Genomic DNA, 14829 nt, shown 5'->3' on the forward strand with positions numbered 1-14829 from the left:
GCATTTGGAATAGGTCGTAAAAATCACACACATATTCGATTATGGAGTGGTGCGCGCCTCGACCAAGGTCCTCGAAGCTTACTGCTGCAAGCTCGCGAGTGGTGAGCGTTTGGTTCTTCTCCCTTCCACGCATTGTGCTATGCCGGTGAATAATATGCTACGTTGCCCCCCTGGAATCGTATTCAAGGGCAGTAAAATGGAAATAAGTGGCGCCATCTGGTGAATAGCGTAAGTACGGCGCACCGCGCCTCAGCGGATGAACCGCCTGGCTAGTTGGATCGGTTCTGCGGGGTGGCGCTTGTTTAATCAATAGCACTATTTAAAAGCACTTTAGCATGTTTTTTTTGTTCCTGCGTTGCAAAGTGAAGCAGCGAAATCAAACAAATTTTATGCCACGCTATTTGTATGCCATTGTCTACCGATTGTTTAACGCTACAGTGTTCAACGAGCTGTAGGAAAGTTCATTTTTGATTGCGAGGTAAACAAATAAAATTTTCAATTACTATCTCCAAAGTCATTTTTCATTTAATTTCCTTATCTCATTATAATCTCTTATGTTTTGGCTAGCTGACTTTATTGCAGCTTCATTTTCACTTCAAAACATCTTGTCGTCAAACAGGCTCTTCCACCTCCTCCGTTCGTGTGACACCATGATCATCATGTTCACGCAGCCTCCTTTGCCACCGCCTGAACTCGTTCGCCGACGCGTTCAGAGTCGTTTTGATACGTTCTACACGATCGTCGGGTTGCTGTCCGTGTTTTACCTGCCGTCGTCGATCACTTCCCAAGTGGTGCTGCTGCCACCGTTCCTTCCCCATGTTGTCCGACCGTCCCGCATCGTTTGCTCCAGGACGTATCAAGATTTCAAGATTGCTTAGGATGCCTGGTCCAGCCACCGTGTCTCCCGTGCCGGCCGAACCCGGACCATCATCACGCCCGACCAGCCTGTCGTCATCGTTGTCGTTATTTTAGTGTCAATTTTCATCCCAACAACTCCACCGTGAGTGCTGAGCGCCGGCAAAACGGTTTTTGATCTCCGGTCGATGGTCCGTTGTAGTACGGGCCGCCCTCAGCCATCTTCCGCTCGATCTTCACCATGATCACTTGTCCATGCCGTCACCTTAGTGTCACGACGAGTGGACCGGGGGAGCTTCGTTTGAATAAATAAGCGCTGAGAAACAAGAATTTTATTGAAAATGGCCATTTGTCGATTCCGTTTCGTCCGCACGTCCTTGCCCCTTTGCGTCAGTTGACCTCGCGCTAAGTAACCGAAAACCGACCCAGCCTGTGTGACTGTATAATGCACCGCAACGATCGCGTGTGAGAGAGAGAGAGAGAGAGATAGAGAGAAAAAGGTGGACAAATGACAAAATAAAATATTAATAAAACACAAACTGAGTAGGCCGCGAGAGGGTTCACTAGGAGCTTCAATGTTTCTTTCCGATTCTTGTCCCGATCCTTCGGCCCGGTCACTCTCTACATACTGTCTATTTTCCGCTCGAGAAGACGAAAATCACTGTTCGAATGTGGCGGCGTTCTTTTTGTGAAACACTAGACGCCACGATCACCTCCTTTTTTTCTCGACCTTTCCCGCGCCAACACTCTTCGTTCCCGACTTGTTTGATTTGTACAAATTCCAGCGCTTTAAGCTGTCATCGCTACCAAACCCGGGCGACAAAAGTTCCCGACGGTTGGGGTTTGCTGATCCACTGGAAGACTAGCCGTTCGATCATGCTTTCGCTCGTTCGCTGGTGGTTTGGGAGTTTCTCGCTGATCGATGGAATTCATTTTGTGAGGTTCCATGAATTGGATTAATTTCAATGCTCGTTTTGTAATTGGATTTTATGTTCACAATTTATGTGTCCCGACTAGCTGCTCTACTTCTACGAATGCGGGCACTATTCATTTCAATTCGGGCAGTGTTTTCAAAGCAGAAGTTGATTAAATTTTATCGATACACTTTACGGCACAACAAGCATGTATACGGGTGAAATCTACAATCGATACGTGCTTCCCTGTACGATAGGAATTTTTAACACATCACAAACCGAAGACAGCTTGTTCGAACAGTGTCCTTTTGCCGGCGCAGACCGTGTCTTCGACACGCTGAGGGGAAATTCAATCAATTTTCTGCTTATCAATCAGTCAACTCATTGCCCGGACAAGGCTGACATCGGACAACGACACGACAAAACATGGCGTACTTTGTCCGGAACACAAGTCGCACACGCTCTCGCAACTCGGACAAACACACCGTACACGAACAAGCTACTTCCTGCGCAGCGCTCCCTTCGGCGGCACCCCGCTGTCTGTCTGTCCCGAATCTCCCGGGCGTGGAACGGCAACCGGCCAGCAAAGGTGTGTCGCGTTCGATTGCGAGTATCGGTTAGAAACGGTAGGCAGCTTTCTTCAAGGTGCTAGATAAGTGTCAAATAGGTGAAAACGAGCTTGTTCAGTGGAAAGGCCCCGTATGATAGATCGGCCATCATCAGCTCGATAACGAGACCAGCCCCGCACGGTGTGAGGTGAAGGTGGACAATAGGTAGGGAAGAGCGCGGCCTGTGCACAGCCCATTGCGGTAGTTTAGTTTTTGATGTTGGAGCTTGTACACTTGAAGAGCTTCCGGAATGGAATCGCGCTCAACTGCTCGACAATGCGACACATCGAAACAAGTCCAATTTCAAGGCTTGTCAACTTTAGGTTTAACAATACGCTTTGTAACACTTCAAGCAGGCGCAAAGATCAAACAGGCGATAGAAAAAAAATCAAGTCAATCTGAAAACGTTTGTGCGTCTCAAGGTTTGTTGATCATCGTTTTGTGGAAAAATTCAACCCATTTAAAGGCTTTCAAAATGAGTAAAAGCTCCTAGTGGCAACGAATGTTACTGGCTTACAAACTCTCCTTTTGCTCGTGTTCTTGCTTCTAGTATTCCAACTTCAAATGTGCATAAGCAAATAAGCACGCTCATGTTGCAATTGTAACATTCCAATGCACGATGGCTAGGCAAATATTTATTTCCCCTGACCATGCCCCATGGTACAGCCGGAAAACGCGCACAATCACACACAGCGCACAGCTTCGAACACTGTGTAAATATCGCCCGAAGCGTGTTCGTCCTCCGCCAGGTTGGCTCGCGAGCATTTGCACACGTACCTGAGTGCGTATCAGATTTGTAAGTGCCTTTTACCGCTCCGTTGTCCAGCCCGCCACCGCATCTGATATGCTTGGGCTAGCACGCGGTGCTAAAGCGCAAACGGACGACCCATTCCCGCACCGGCCACAAGCACAATCGCGAACCTAATTTGAGGACATCGCATTCCGCTGGTGCGGAACTCTGTTGCGCGTGAGCGTGGACAGTGGTGTTTGCAGAGCGTAAAGTTATTACATGCATCGATGTTTTTTTAACAAAACATCACCACAACCAGACCGGCAACATAATCAACGAGGCCATCGGCCAGGGGCAGCGATACGCACATTACGTGCGGTGCTGCCAGCGCGCAGTTGTCGCAGGCGAGTCCGGACGGCCAAACACTACCCCCATCGACTCGGTTGGTGGAGAAAGTGGCTTGGTGATAAAAATGCTTTTAATTATGCAGTAAATGTTCACGATAGCAATACTATTATTTCTCTTTTGCAAACAATCAAAACAGCCACTCGCAGGCATGGTTGGAGACAGATATTATAGGGATTATAGAACATATCTGGAGTTTGAGGAGGGTCATTTGAAACCACTAGCAAAAGCGTTCAAAGCACGTACCAGAATGGAGAGCTTCCATCAGCCCATGATAACCAGAACTTAATTGCCTAAAAAATCGCACTCTGCTATATCGTCATCATTTAGCAAAAGTGCATCCAATTCCGGTGTGCCCACGCAGTGGTGCTAAGCAAACATGTGCTTTGTGGTTGACTTCACAATGACCGTCGCATGTTACTCGAACGGCGTGCTGCTCTCGCAGGTTTTGTCCCATGGCCCATCGATGCGCTGTTATCAATGACTGCGCAACAGCCAGAACGTTGTTCAATTTAGCTGGCGGGTGTAGTAAAAAAGGTAAAGCGAAAAGGTTCTGCGGGTACGTACTCAACAGCAGGCCTGCCGGCCCGGGGGTTTGCGTGCGAGCTTGCTTGCTTCCTCCGTTCCGGTGTTCAAGTCTTTCCTGATAAGAAGACTCCGGGTCGCTTGCAGTCGCGGCTGTTGTTCGAGCGATCACATCGCACAAGTTATTTAGCTTATGTTTGCACATACTCAAACCACACACATTCAACACATCTCCCTCCACATACACTCACACACACTCGTGCGAGTATTGGAAGGCTGGTTATCGATCGTGAGGACGCGGTATTTGTAATTACATTAAATTGGTTCACTTTATATGCGTACGTGATTTATAGAGTCAATATTGATAGGGAGCTTTATGGGTATGGTAGCGCTGTATTTGTCCAACGCTCTTGTGTCCTCCCATGCAACCCCGCTCCCACACACGACGCGTTAGAAACGGTTGCCAACGGTTGATATGCTGTTGCTACGATGCACAAGTTCTTGCAGCGAACCGGTAGTTCTTATTTTTATCCTTCTACGGTGTCGCACTACCCCCGTTCGTGCAACCCATTAGGCGGAGCTGATAATACACATACACACACACAATCGGATCACCATCGCCTCATTGCCCCGACCCTTCCCGACCAACCAGGGGGTGATTATGTCCGTCACGATTGATTTTGACATTTGACATGCGGTTGACAGTTGCCAATAACTGGCCGGAGGGGCACCGATACGATTGCACGTCGATTGCTTGCGGCTTAATCATGTTATTATTGCGTTCCTTCAGGTGCGTGATCTTGTCGTTGCGTGTAAGTGGCTTTCAGTGTACAAGTTTGCTCAGAATGCACCTTTTTTGTTGTTTCGCTGCCTACCTCCAGCACGCACGATCTCCTTCTTGAACTGAAGAGTACATGGAACAGACGAAAAAAACACACACAATTGCACCGACTTGCAATTCGTTACATTTCTTAAGGTCTCGGCCGCAGTTGTGCAGTCTTCGGTTGGCCGTCCATAAGCGCAATGCAATGCACAGTAATTTCAAGCGTGCAATAATTTGTTACCAAGCTTTCGTCTCCCCGTTGATGAGGCAGTTAAAATTGTATGTTTCACGCAGCGCAATTGTGTACCAATGTCATCAAATCTCACTCATCCTGTTTATTTTTTGTCGCCTCTCCTTTTCCAGAGCACCACACCGACAGTTCCGTCTGCGCCATCATCACCACCGACAGCGCCAGTCGCGATGGCCGTTACGACAGTGCCCCCCAGCGCCCGGAGTGCGTCACCCTGCTCGGCCACCTCCGGCCCACCGACGTCCGGGCCGGGTGGGGCCGCAGGCAGCGGGGGCAGCTCGGGTGGACGCTGTTGCGATACGGGGCGACCCATCTTTACCGATCCCATCTCCGGCCAGACCGTGTGCTCGTGTCAGTACGATCTCATCAGCTACCAGCGGTTAGCGAGCGCCGGCATTGCCGGCCCGGGGGGTGTACCACTCTCGATGTACAGTGCGCCCTACTCGCCGGAAACGATGGCCGCCTACTTCCCGGCCATCGGTGCCGATCAGGCTCCGTTCTATGCGAATCCAGCGGTAAGTTATGTTTCAAATACTGTTTTTTTACTGTTCAACGACAGTTCAATTACAAGTTCTGATAGTTCTGTTCAATCAATTGAGGCTAGAAAGAAAAGCCAAACGTTGTTTAACATGTTGTACAATGACACCCATCTGCACAGCTCGTTTTGAAAGTGTAAAATTCAAATGTTCAAAATTTAAGCAAAGCCCTGAAACTGTATTTCCATTGTATGAGAATCACGTCGTTATATCAGTTATATGAGGGGTGAAATAACATTAGAGTTTGTTCGTTAAAATATTTTCGGACGAAATGCAACAAAACTGAATACATGCTCTACCATTGTCAGTCGTTACATTTCCAATAGAAAAAAATATAGTTTAAGCTACAAAATCATTCCCAAAAAGTCCCACAAAACCTATGTTATTGTTTCACAATTTTGCACTGGTTGGCATTTTTTCTCCCGTTTGGTAAATGTCATTTCATCCCAAAAGTTCCACACAATACAGAAGCATAGCAATGAAGCGATACGGAAAACGGTAGGAACAATCCACCGGAACAAAAACGAAACCCCCAAAAACCTCATGCAACGGGACATTTTGTACAATCTGTGACTTTACGCGGGAGTTTTTTTATGATTTTAATCCTGTACTACCGTCCATTCACATACACACATCTCTTTTTCGATAGGAAGAGAGCGAGAAACATAGAAAGCGGTACGGTGAATTCCGCTCAGACCGTCCGCATTTTTTGCAGTGAAATATTATAACCCTGCCTGCATGGGACGCAATAACAACAAAAAATGCTCACATTTTTCACAACACACTCTCATGTTGTGAAGGTGGTGAAGACATGTTATAAAATCTAGTTTTTTGTATCACGGACAAAAAAACGCACACAGACACACACTTGGACACTAGTGCACGGTACGGTGCGGTGGTTTCGGTACGATATCTGCCATGTTCGTATGGATGTCGGACATCCCCAACGGAGCGAGGAAAAAGAAACCCCTCACCGTCCGGGCACACTCGACACACTATCGAATCGCAGTCCGCTCGTGGTGCTTCCGTTGGCTATTCTGTGATTGTTCGCATCGTTTTGTAAGCATCTGTGTACCGTGTATGGGGTACTTTTTATGCTTTGGTGCGTGTTACTCTTCATACGTTGCCACAAAAGATAACCACCATGAACATGACCATAATGTGGACATACGGTGGGCAGATATGACGTTATTAACAACGACTGTGGTTAGCTAACGTTGTTAACGTAGAGATATTTGATCTGTTGGCCAATCATGGCATAGGTTTTACATTTCTCGCAACTTTTTTTTTTGTAAATTTGTTGTATAAATATTTTCAAATTTTCCAGCAGTTAAAGTTATATAAGCAATACAACCCCTAGTTTAAAACATTTGTTCACTGACTCCAATCCATTAAGGAGTGGCAAAGCGTGACACCGAAACAAAGATTAACATACATCAAACGTGCAGTTTCGTGTTTATCTCATAATCTCCCGACAACACGAGAAGCTTTCAAATCATCATCATATCTTACCGGGGCATGATGATGATTGAATCAATAAAAAAATTACCATCGATTAGCATAAATAATGTCTTAATTTAATCAAATGTTATGTTTATGCCTTTCAAATTTCCCGTTCTTGATTCCGGTTCAGGTCTCCGGGCTGTAGCCTACAGGGATTTAACTTTTCTCTTCTGCTCTTCACCATGCGCTTTGGCAACACACCGAGTACGAAGTCCAGCTCTTCGAGTGTTGCTTTTGCTCGAAATATTCGAAAACCGTTCCAGGCTGCTCAACTGCAGCACGGTACCGTCGAAAAATTTATGAATAATGCCCAATCAATTTATGTCGCCGACCAATCTCCACACCAACGTACTGCGCGAACCTTCTTCCCGGGACAGTATAGCCGCGTAAGCTGACCCAATGTCGGAACGGAAAAAATCTCCCTGTTTTTTTTTCCTCCCCAGCCTACCCTATTGTTGCTAAGCCCCACTTCCATTCACCCCTAACGAGCGTAAAGCGATTTTTTCTTGAATGGAACCATATTCAAGCTTAACGCATCGAAGCGAATGCGCGGAGAGCGCGAGAGAATACGTATTTACGGATAAACACAACCTCCAATGCCCAACCAACATGACAGCACATAACGCAGCGGGGTGGAACGAAATGATTCGAATTCGATTGTCCGGCAGCTTCGCACGTTGCTTTCGGTTGCGTTGCCGATGCTTTCGGTGGCTTCGCACGGCGGAGACTTCTCAGACGCAACCGTCGAGGGGAAGCTCTGGAATGTCCACACTTTGCTGCTCAATGCTCTGCGAAGAGATGTTTGTTTTGTTAGATCCGGGCAGCTTACATCGAACATGAATGAATATCGTCCGGAGCGCGGTGTGGAGCGATCGCGATCGGCTTGTTGTTAATGTTGTTGTTACGTACCGGCAACGAGCTCGGGGATGGATGGGCGAAGGGAAAAGTAAACTAAACAGTATCATAAATTTAAGGCTTGTTAATAAAATGCATGATAACTATAAATTTTTTGACGTTCTGTTTACATTTCATTCCCCGCCTTGCACCATCCCTGCGTTTGTCAGGTGAATGTGGCCATTCCTTCGACGCTTTCACGATACGAATGCTTCTAGGCTGAGAGGAGAATAAAGGAACGAAAAGAGTGTAGTTAAGCGGTTGATTTTGTAAAGGGGCAGCCTTTATGCGTCTGCCTGGAGCAGTGTCGTTCGATTAGCTGGCGGTATCGTTCCGTTCTTCTCGACCAACAATGCGTCATGGTCTATCTGCTCGCTTTATCCTCCACTTTGTGTTGGTTTGGCCTTCTTCGCAGCTCATTTTCTTAAACGATCATTGAAAGGTGCTAATATATTTTCAAAATGCTCGTTGGAACACTAAAGCGAAAGCGATTGTTTTATGAAGTTGTCCTGAAATACTTAACGTCCCATGCCTTTTAATGTTTAAACTTTACAATAATTAGGCTAGGACAATTTTATGCAACTATTTGTGATCGATTTACTCACTTCAACATAAATCAGACAAATGGTTGTCAACTTAATATTTAAAACATATTCCCGCTGCCCAACACACATGCATAATAATTACGATTCCTACTTTATGACTTCATTTCTTCTGTTCTGTATGCATCCACTCATCGAGGAGCGCTTTCAGCAACAACAAGAGGTACGATGAGTGACGATGTTTATATATTTTTATGAATCAATTATGCAATGACACACATGTTTTATGTCTTTTTTATGACCCTTCCTGACGGTCGACTGATCATTATCTTGTAAATGCTGTGGTGAAGTTGTTACCTTTGGCTTGGCTGAAAACTGAAGGAAAGTCAACACTTCAACCCGTTGCCTTTAACAGTGTGCACGAAAGAAGTAAAAGCTTAATGTTTTGACCGATCACCAATCACCTGTCATGAAAGTATTTCTGCCTATACGAAATGAACTTACCCACGATAGATAAACATCCTTCCAGGTGAACAGAATTAGGAGAGAAGCGAAAAGTATGAAGAAACCGCTTCCTAGCCTCCCTTGACGGACCAAGTGATGTGATCCTTGCTATCTTTATTTCCATCTCAAGCTTCCTTGCGGGTGAATGTTTCATCCTAGGAGCTCGATGAAGTAATGATGAGTAAGAAATGTTACCAACAACAGCTCCCATTTCCTCATGCGTTGACTGGAATATATATTCTCCGCTCAACAGTGTCAAGCCCAGGGAATGATGGTAGGAGGAAAACAAAAACCGATCCTGAGCGAGGAAATAAAAATATGACAGTAATAAAAATAAAAATTACGTTTATGCACGTATAATTTATCTTAACCATCTCCTTGACAGCCTCTAGGGAATTACGACTAGAGCAGCACGGGCGAAATTGGGCGTAAACAGAAAAGGTTCAGCTTGTTTTTTTCTTCGCCCCACACACACACGATACATCAGAAAAGGAAAGAATTTCTAAATCGAAGGTTTTTACTACAATCGCTCCGTCAAATCGAATCATGCTCTCGCATTTTCCCCCGAGAGGCAATTCACTTCACGAGTCAGTGTCTCTTGACTGACAATATCTAGCCCGTGCTATGGAGCTTAAACACTGTGTGCATGCATAATTTATGAAGAACTAACCGAAAGCACTTGGTGCGGAAGTGCCGAGCAGTGCGGTGGGCAGAAAAAGCAGGATGCAGGAAAAGAATAATACATCGCCCCAGAACACTGAAACACTGAAAGGTTTTATGTTTTGAAACAGAAAACTCAAATTATCAGTTTCCGCATGCATGTAACCATTCGGGCTTTTCCTTCCATATGTGTGTGTGAGTGTGTATATGAGTGTGTGTTTACTTTTCTCCTTCTTTCATTCGAGTCTCCCCAAGTTTACCACCCTCAGACGTGGATGCAAACGAAAGATTGTTCGGTTTATGGTGCTCAAAGTGAGGAGCCTCAAAATGCACGGTAATATGCTTAGCGTTTACAACCTGTTTACGATGATGACGGTGGTCCGTGGTGCGTGGTGCGCGGTGTAGAGTTTTATGACTTCATTTGCCTGGTACCCCCTTCCACCCTTCCCATCTCATCCATCTGCTTGGCGCCTGTTATTAAGGGCTAGTGTGTAGTTTTTTGCTTCCACCCAGGAGCCTCCACGGTATTGCATTGTTCCGTTGGGGCTGTGATGCATCGGAACGGGAGAAGGGAGCAAGCGATAAAATCCCACCGCCCAAGGACATGGTCAAATGACAATTGTTTTATGCTTCAATTGCGTCCACTTCACTCTCCCGGATGTGTGTGTGAGTGTGTATGTAAGAAGCTTTCGTTGCGGATCGGGGTAACTACTACTATAGAGCAGTGGCGGAAAAAAACCCAACCCCCAGAGCTGTATAACAATCAAACAAACATTTCGCGTTCGTCGTCTTGTGAGGTCTTTGGGCGCGATTGCTTAGGGTGGCTCCTAGGGGCAAGCCAGGAAGGGCTGAGGGAACGGCAACGTATCACTGGAAAACGACGCGGTAGATCCACAGACTCCAGACGACGCTCTCGATCGGCTTAATCGTTGACCACCGGTGGTGGTTGTTTGTATTGTAAAGTACGCTAACATAATATGGCCTGTTCGAACACGGTTCGCCTCATACAATAACATAAACTGTTTGCAACGTGCAGCGTCAGCCACAATTGCTTCGCCGTACCGAGCGTGATCTGTTTCTATGGAGCGGCCGTACGATCATGCCCAAGATCTGTGGCCAATCGATCAAACTTCTTATGGCGCTGCTGAAGCTGGAACCTCGACTGCTACAGAAATTTTAGCAAAAATATGCCGCACTGGATTTCTGGTAGCAGGCACCAGGGTTTGTTTAGCCTCCAAAGTCACGTACACCAAAAAGGGAATGGAGAGGAGGGGATCTTACAGTGCTAGTCGTTTGCAGTAATGTGAGTGTTTATGCTGCAAACTATCATAACCCTCCAGGGACGGGGAAAAGAAAGAGAGCAAAATATAAGGAGTAATACAAATTCCGAACCTTTGCCTTCCCTTGTGTGGGCTATACTTTTTTCGTCTTGCCGACTTACTGTTTTTGTTTACTTTCTTATTTGTAAAATTATGAATGATTGCACTGTAGTCGTACCCTGCCTGGATTCGTTTATTTGCGCGAGGATGCTTTTCTAGTTGCACGCGTACCAATGCAAACACACAAGTCGTGATTGTTGGATAATGCGCACGTTGTAACATTGCTGTTCCTCGCGGTGGCCTCGCGATAGCCAGTCAAACTGCACGCATTGTGCGCTTGTGAAGGCACAGCAGCTCAGCGGTGTTGGTGGCCAAAAATAAAATACCATCCGGTCCGGTAAAATGGATGCATTCGCTGCCCAGTAAACCAGTCTGGCGAGGTTAAAAAAAAGTACACGATTATTTACTACCGTAGTTGACCTAACGCAATGTCAAGGATTTGCATTTTCGGTCTGGGCCAGAAAAGGGGACTGTCACTGTCCAAAGGCCTATCTGTCTGTTGACTTGTCTGTCTGGCTGCTTGTTTGTTGATTTGTTTAGTTGTTTGTTTGCCACCGGTTGGTTATCTTGTGCTATGGCACGCTATGATAGCGTGAAACGTTTTAAAAATAATGTCACACTTTTCTCTCTTGCTACTAACTTCATTATATAGATACTAAGCCAACGCTAAACGCAGTTATCTGCTTGTTCCAGTATACTTACGTCGCACGAGTGTAATTTAAATATTAAAAAGTTTATTTTGTTATTTTAGTGGTTGTCAGTTTGTTTTAGAATATACAGTGTACAGTGGTTAAAGAGGAGCTATAATGGAGGGTTATTTTCTTTTCAAAGGTTAAATCACGTTTTCAGGATTTAAGGATCTGTTACAACTACAAATATATTGTTGATTAGTGTATAATTGTTTAGCATGTTTCATTTGAACAATCTAAGCACTGTTTACCTTCCTGTTTTAATCTATAGTGCCTAAGGTGGCAGAACGCGTCAGCGTGTTAGAGCGTGCCCGTGTGCGAGGTTACTGTAACACAAGGCTAATAATCCCGCCTGACCCCTACGAACGCGGCGGCGACAGCAGCACATATGCCGGCAAATGCGTTATTTAGTAATCACAATAAGAAACAGCTCGGTACACGCATTTGCAGCCAAAGACCACCGAGGGTTTAGAAGCAAAAGCGATGCCTACCGTGCATGCCCTAATCGCGAACGAAACTATAACACTCCCCTACCCTTCGCGCCCGCCTTATCGGGGCGTACAGGGCACGCAAATAGACGCGATCATCCATCGGGCGGGAGAAACCAGCGATACCGAACGAACGAATGACAACAGTATACATGGCATAACAAATACTGCCACTCGTTTGAATTATTGCCGTATTTTTTGTTATTGATCCCTCGCAGTAATTCGCAATCCGGACCCCACTATCACCACGCTACACGCCAATCGTGATCGTGTAGGAATTGTCCCGGTATGTGTGTGTCCCTTCGCTGCTCCAGCGAAGCTGCATGTTCGTAATTTGTTTTCAATAAAATTAATTACGTGTCAGATTCAGTGTAAACGTTACAGCAACCACTACAGCCGACTGGACCGACTGGTCTAACTGAATCAACGCTCTGGCGCATCCTACAGTGACGTCTGGTGGGTTTTGTGCGATAAGCGGCACGATCTCCTGGCGATGGGGAGCATTCGAAGGTGCTCGATGTTCCGGCGAAGTGTCAATCTATCATGTACGACCTCGCTGACCTGCCGAATGTCGGCATCTCACTATCAGTGTCGACCCACGAACACATGTGTTTCGGTGTTGCTTCCCGCACTTTGGGGCGCCACGGAACCGCTGATGTGATGGAATGTACAGCTACGAAGAGTGAAAATATAAAAAGCGTCCACGCTCCAGCCTGTCAAAATGCCTAGCCGAATAGGTTACACGCGCGCCCGCCGCATAAAAACACCAAGTGTGATTTTAATTGGCTGGCGTCATCCGTCCGTGCCGTCGCGCTTCTGTCTTTTGATAATGGCTGGCTCCACGAAAACCGGTGGCAAACATAAATAACAATAATTAGGGTGTCCTACTGAATCCGCAACCATTGCTCCACAATTAGTGATCCGTTGGTGGAGGTTACTTGGTTCCAGTTATCAAGGCGCCTCCGAAGTCGGTTGTCGGATCTGTACCCGTATGATACGAGAGAGCATCGTGCTCGCGATTTGCTCACTGTCGAGTATTTTTGCGCAGAAAACCATTAATCATAGGAAAATGTAGAGCAGTGTTGCGTTTTATTCTATTTTTACATAATGCTAGTAAAGCCCGCTTGTCAGTTACAGCAAAAATTAATCGATTTTTCGTTCTTCATTCTTCACAACAGGCTGCAGGTATCGATCTGAAGGAAAACCTTGCCGCTGGTGGCGCTCCGTGGCCTTATCCTTCCGTCTACCATCCCTACGATGCGGCGTTCGGCTATCCCTTCAACTCGTAAGTATCCTCTGCCTAGCCAAATCCGCTCTATTATTACGCGAGTATATTATCTGGGTCGTCCTTGTGGGTGGACGAGTTTAAGCGACATGACATGCGTTCGAGTGTATGTGTGTGAACCTCATGAACAAAGGTGCAAAAACTTGACAGCTTGTTGGGTGGATAAACAGCCAACGCCAAGAATTAGTCTCTCGTTAATCTTTCACACCAAAGAACACGACCAAGAAACATGTGTTTTGCTATTCCTCCGAGCCACAACAACCTGCCTTGTCTTGTGGCTGCAAGAGCCGCTTTTTTCCTCTTTTCCTGGTCGTCAAAAACAGTCTTGGTAAAGTTGATTAATTAGGTTAGGAATTACATATTCTACGCCGTTCAGGAGCGAACGGGGCACCCATCATTCCGGTGTCGTTTTCATCACCTTCAACTGCGTCGATGGTGCACACGCACACGCCATCAGTACGTGCGGTGTTTGCTTTCATGTGACAAACTTCTAAGCAATTGCTGCCGCCAAAACCCGTTGATGACAAATTTACGACGACTCCCGCCTCCCCCGCCGGTGAAGGAAGTGCACGTGTGTGATGTGAACAGAGTAACGTTATGTTTTCAGCTAGCTGCAGGCCAGATCCGAACCAACCAAATCCCTTTGATCAGCTAACACTCTGCGGTATCGGTGGACACTTTTATGAAGCGGACGTGCGATGCGGTCGGTGCTGTCTGTTTCGTACGTTTATTCTTTACGGCATCTCGAGAGCTTGCGAGTGTCGGTCGGCCTGACCGTGTTGGCCGTTCGGGTGGCGGTAACGGAAAAGAAAACACCGCAATCATAGCGCAAACAGCTTGTCCACAACGGAAGGACGGGCCAGCGGGTGCAAGCTTCGATAAATTAGTGATTGATTTTCTGAGCGCTACCGCCTTGACGCCCTTTGACTTAAGACGGACTTAAAACAAACACTTGTTCGGCAAACAAACTGTTTATCAGTCGCCACTGCGTCCCCTGTCCCGTTGCTCTCACGCACGACATCCGCACCTCTGGTCACTGGCAAGCGATGAGTGATTTACCGATTTTCCGCTCGTTTTGTGTTGTTGCTTCCGAAATCAAACAGACCGCCGCCCTTGCAAAGTTGACTTTGCGATTTGTCTTAATACACGAGTTGCTTTTTGAAGTGCGATTGCTACTGTATCGTAGCGCGGTGCAACGTTAGGTGCTTTATGAAGATAGCGGTGCAATTTGCCACCGCT

The 14829-nt window shown here is 46.4% G+C and overlaps 1 protein-coding gene across 1 annotated transcript in view; it reads left to right on the forward strand.

Moving 5' to 3' along the window:
* Window positions 1-14829, forward strand: part of LOC120949122 (homeobox protein araucan) — a 61557-nt gene that overhangs the window by 31946 nt on the left and 14782 nt on the right. Inside the window, exons 2-3 of the mRNA XM_040366159.2 lie at window positions 5224-5625; window positions 13484-13590. Coding sequence (XP_040222093.1) covers window positions 5224-5625; window positions 13484-13590 — 509 coding nt within the window. The remainder of the gene's footprint in view (window positions 1-5223; window positions 5626-13483; window positions 13591-14829) is intronic.

This window comes from Anopheles coluzzii, chromosome 2, assembly GCF_943734685.1.
Source record: "Anopheles coluzzii chromosome 2, AcolN3, whole genome shotgun sequence".
Classification (NCBI taxonomy): domain Eukaryota; kingdom Metazoa; phylum Arthropoda; class Insecta; order Diptera; family Culicidae; genus Anopheles; species Anopheles coluzzii.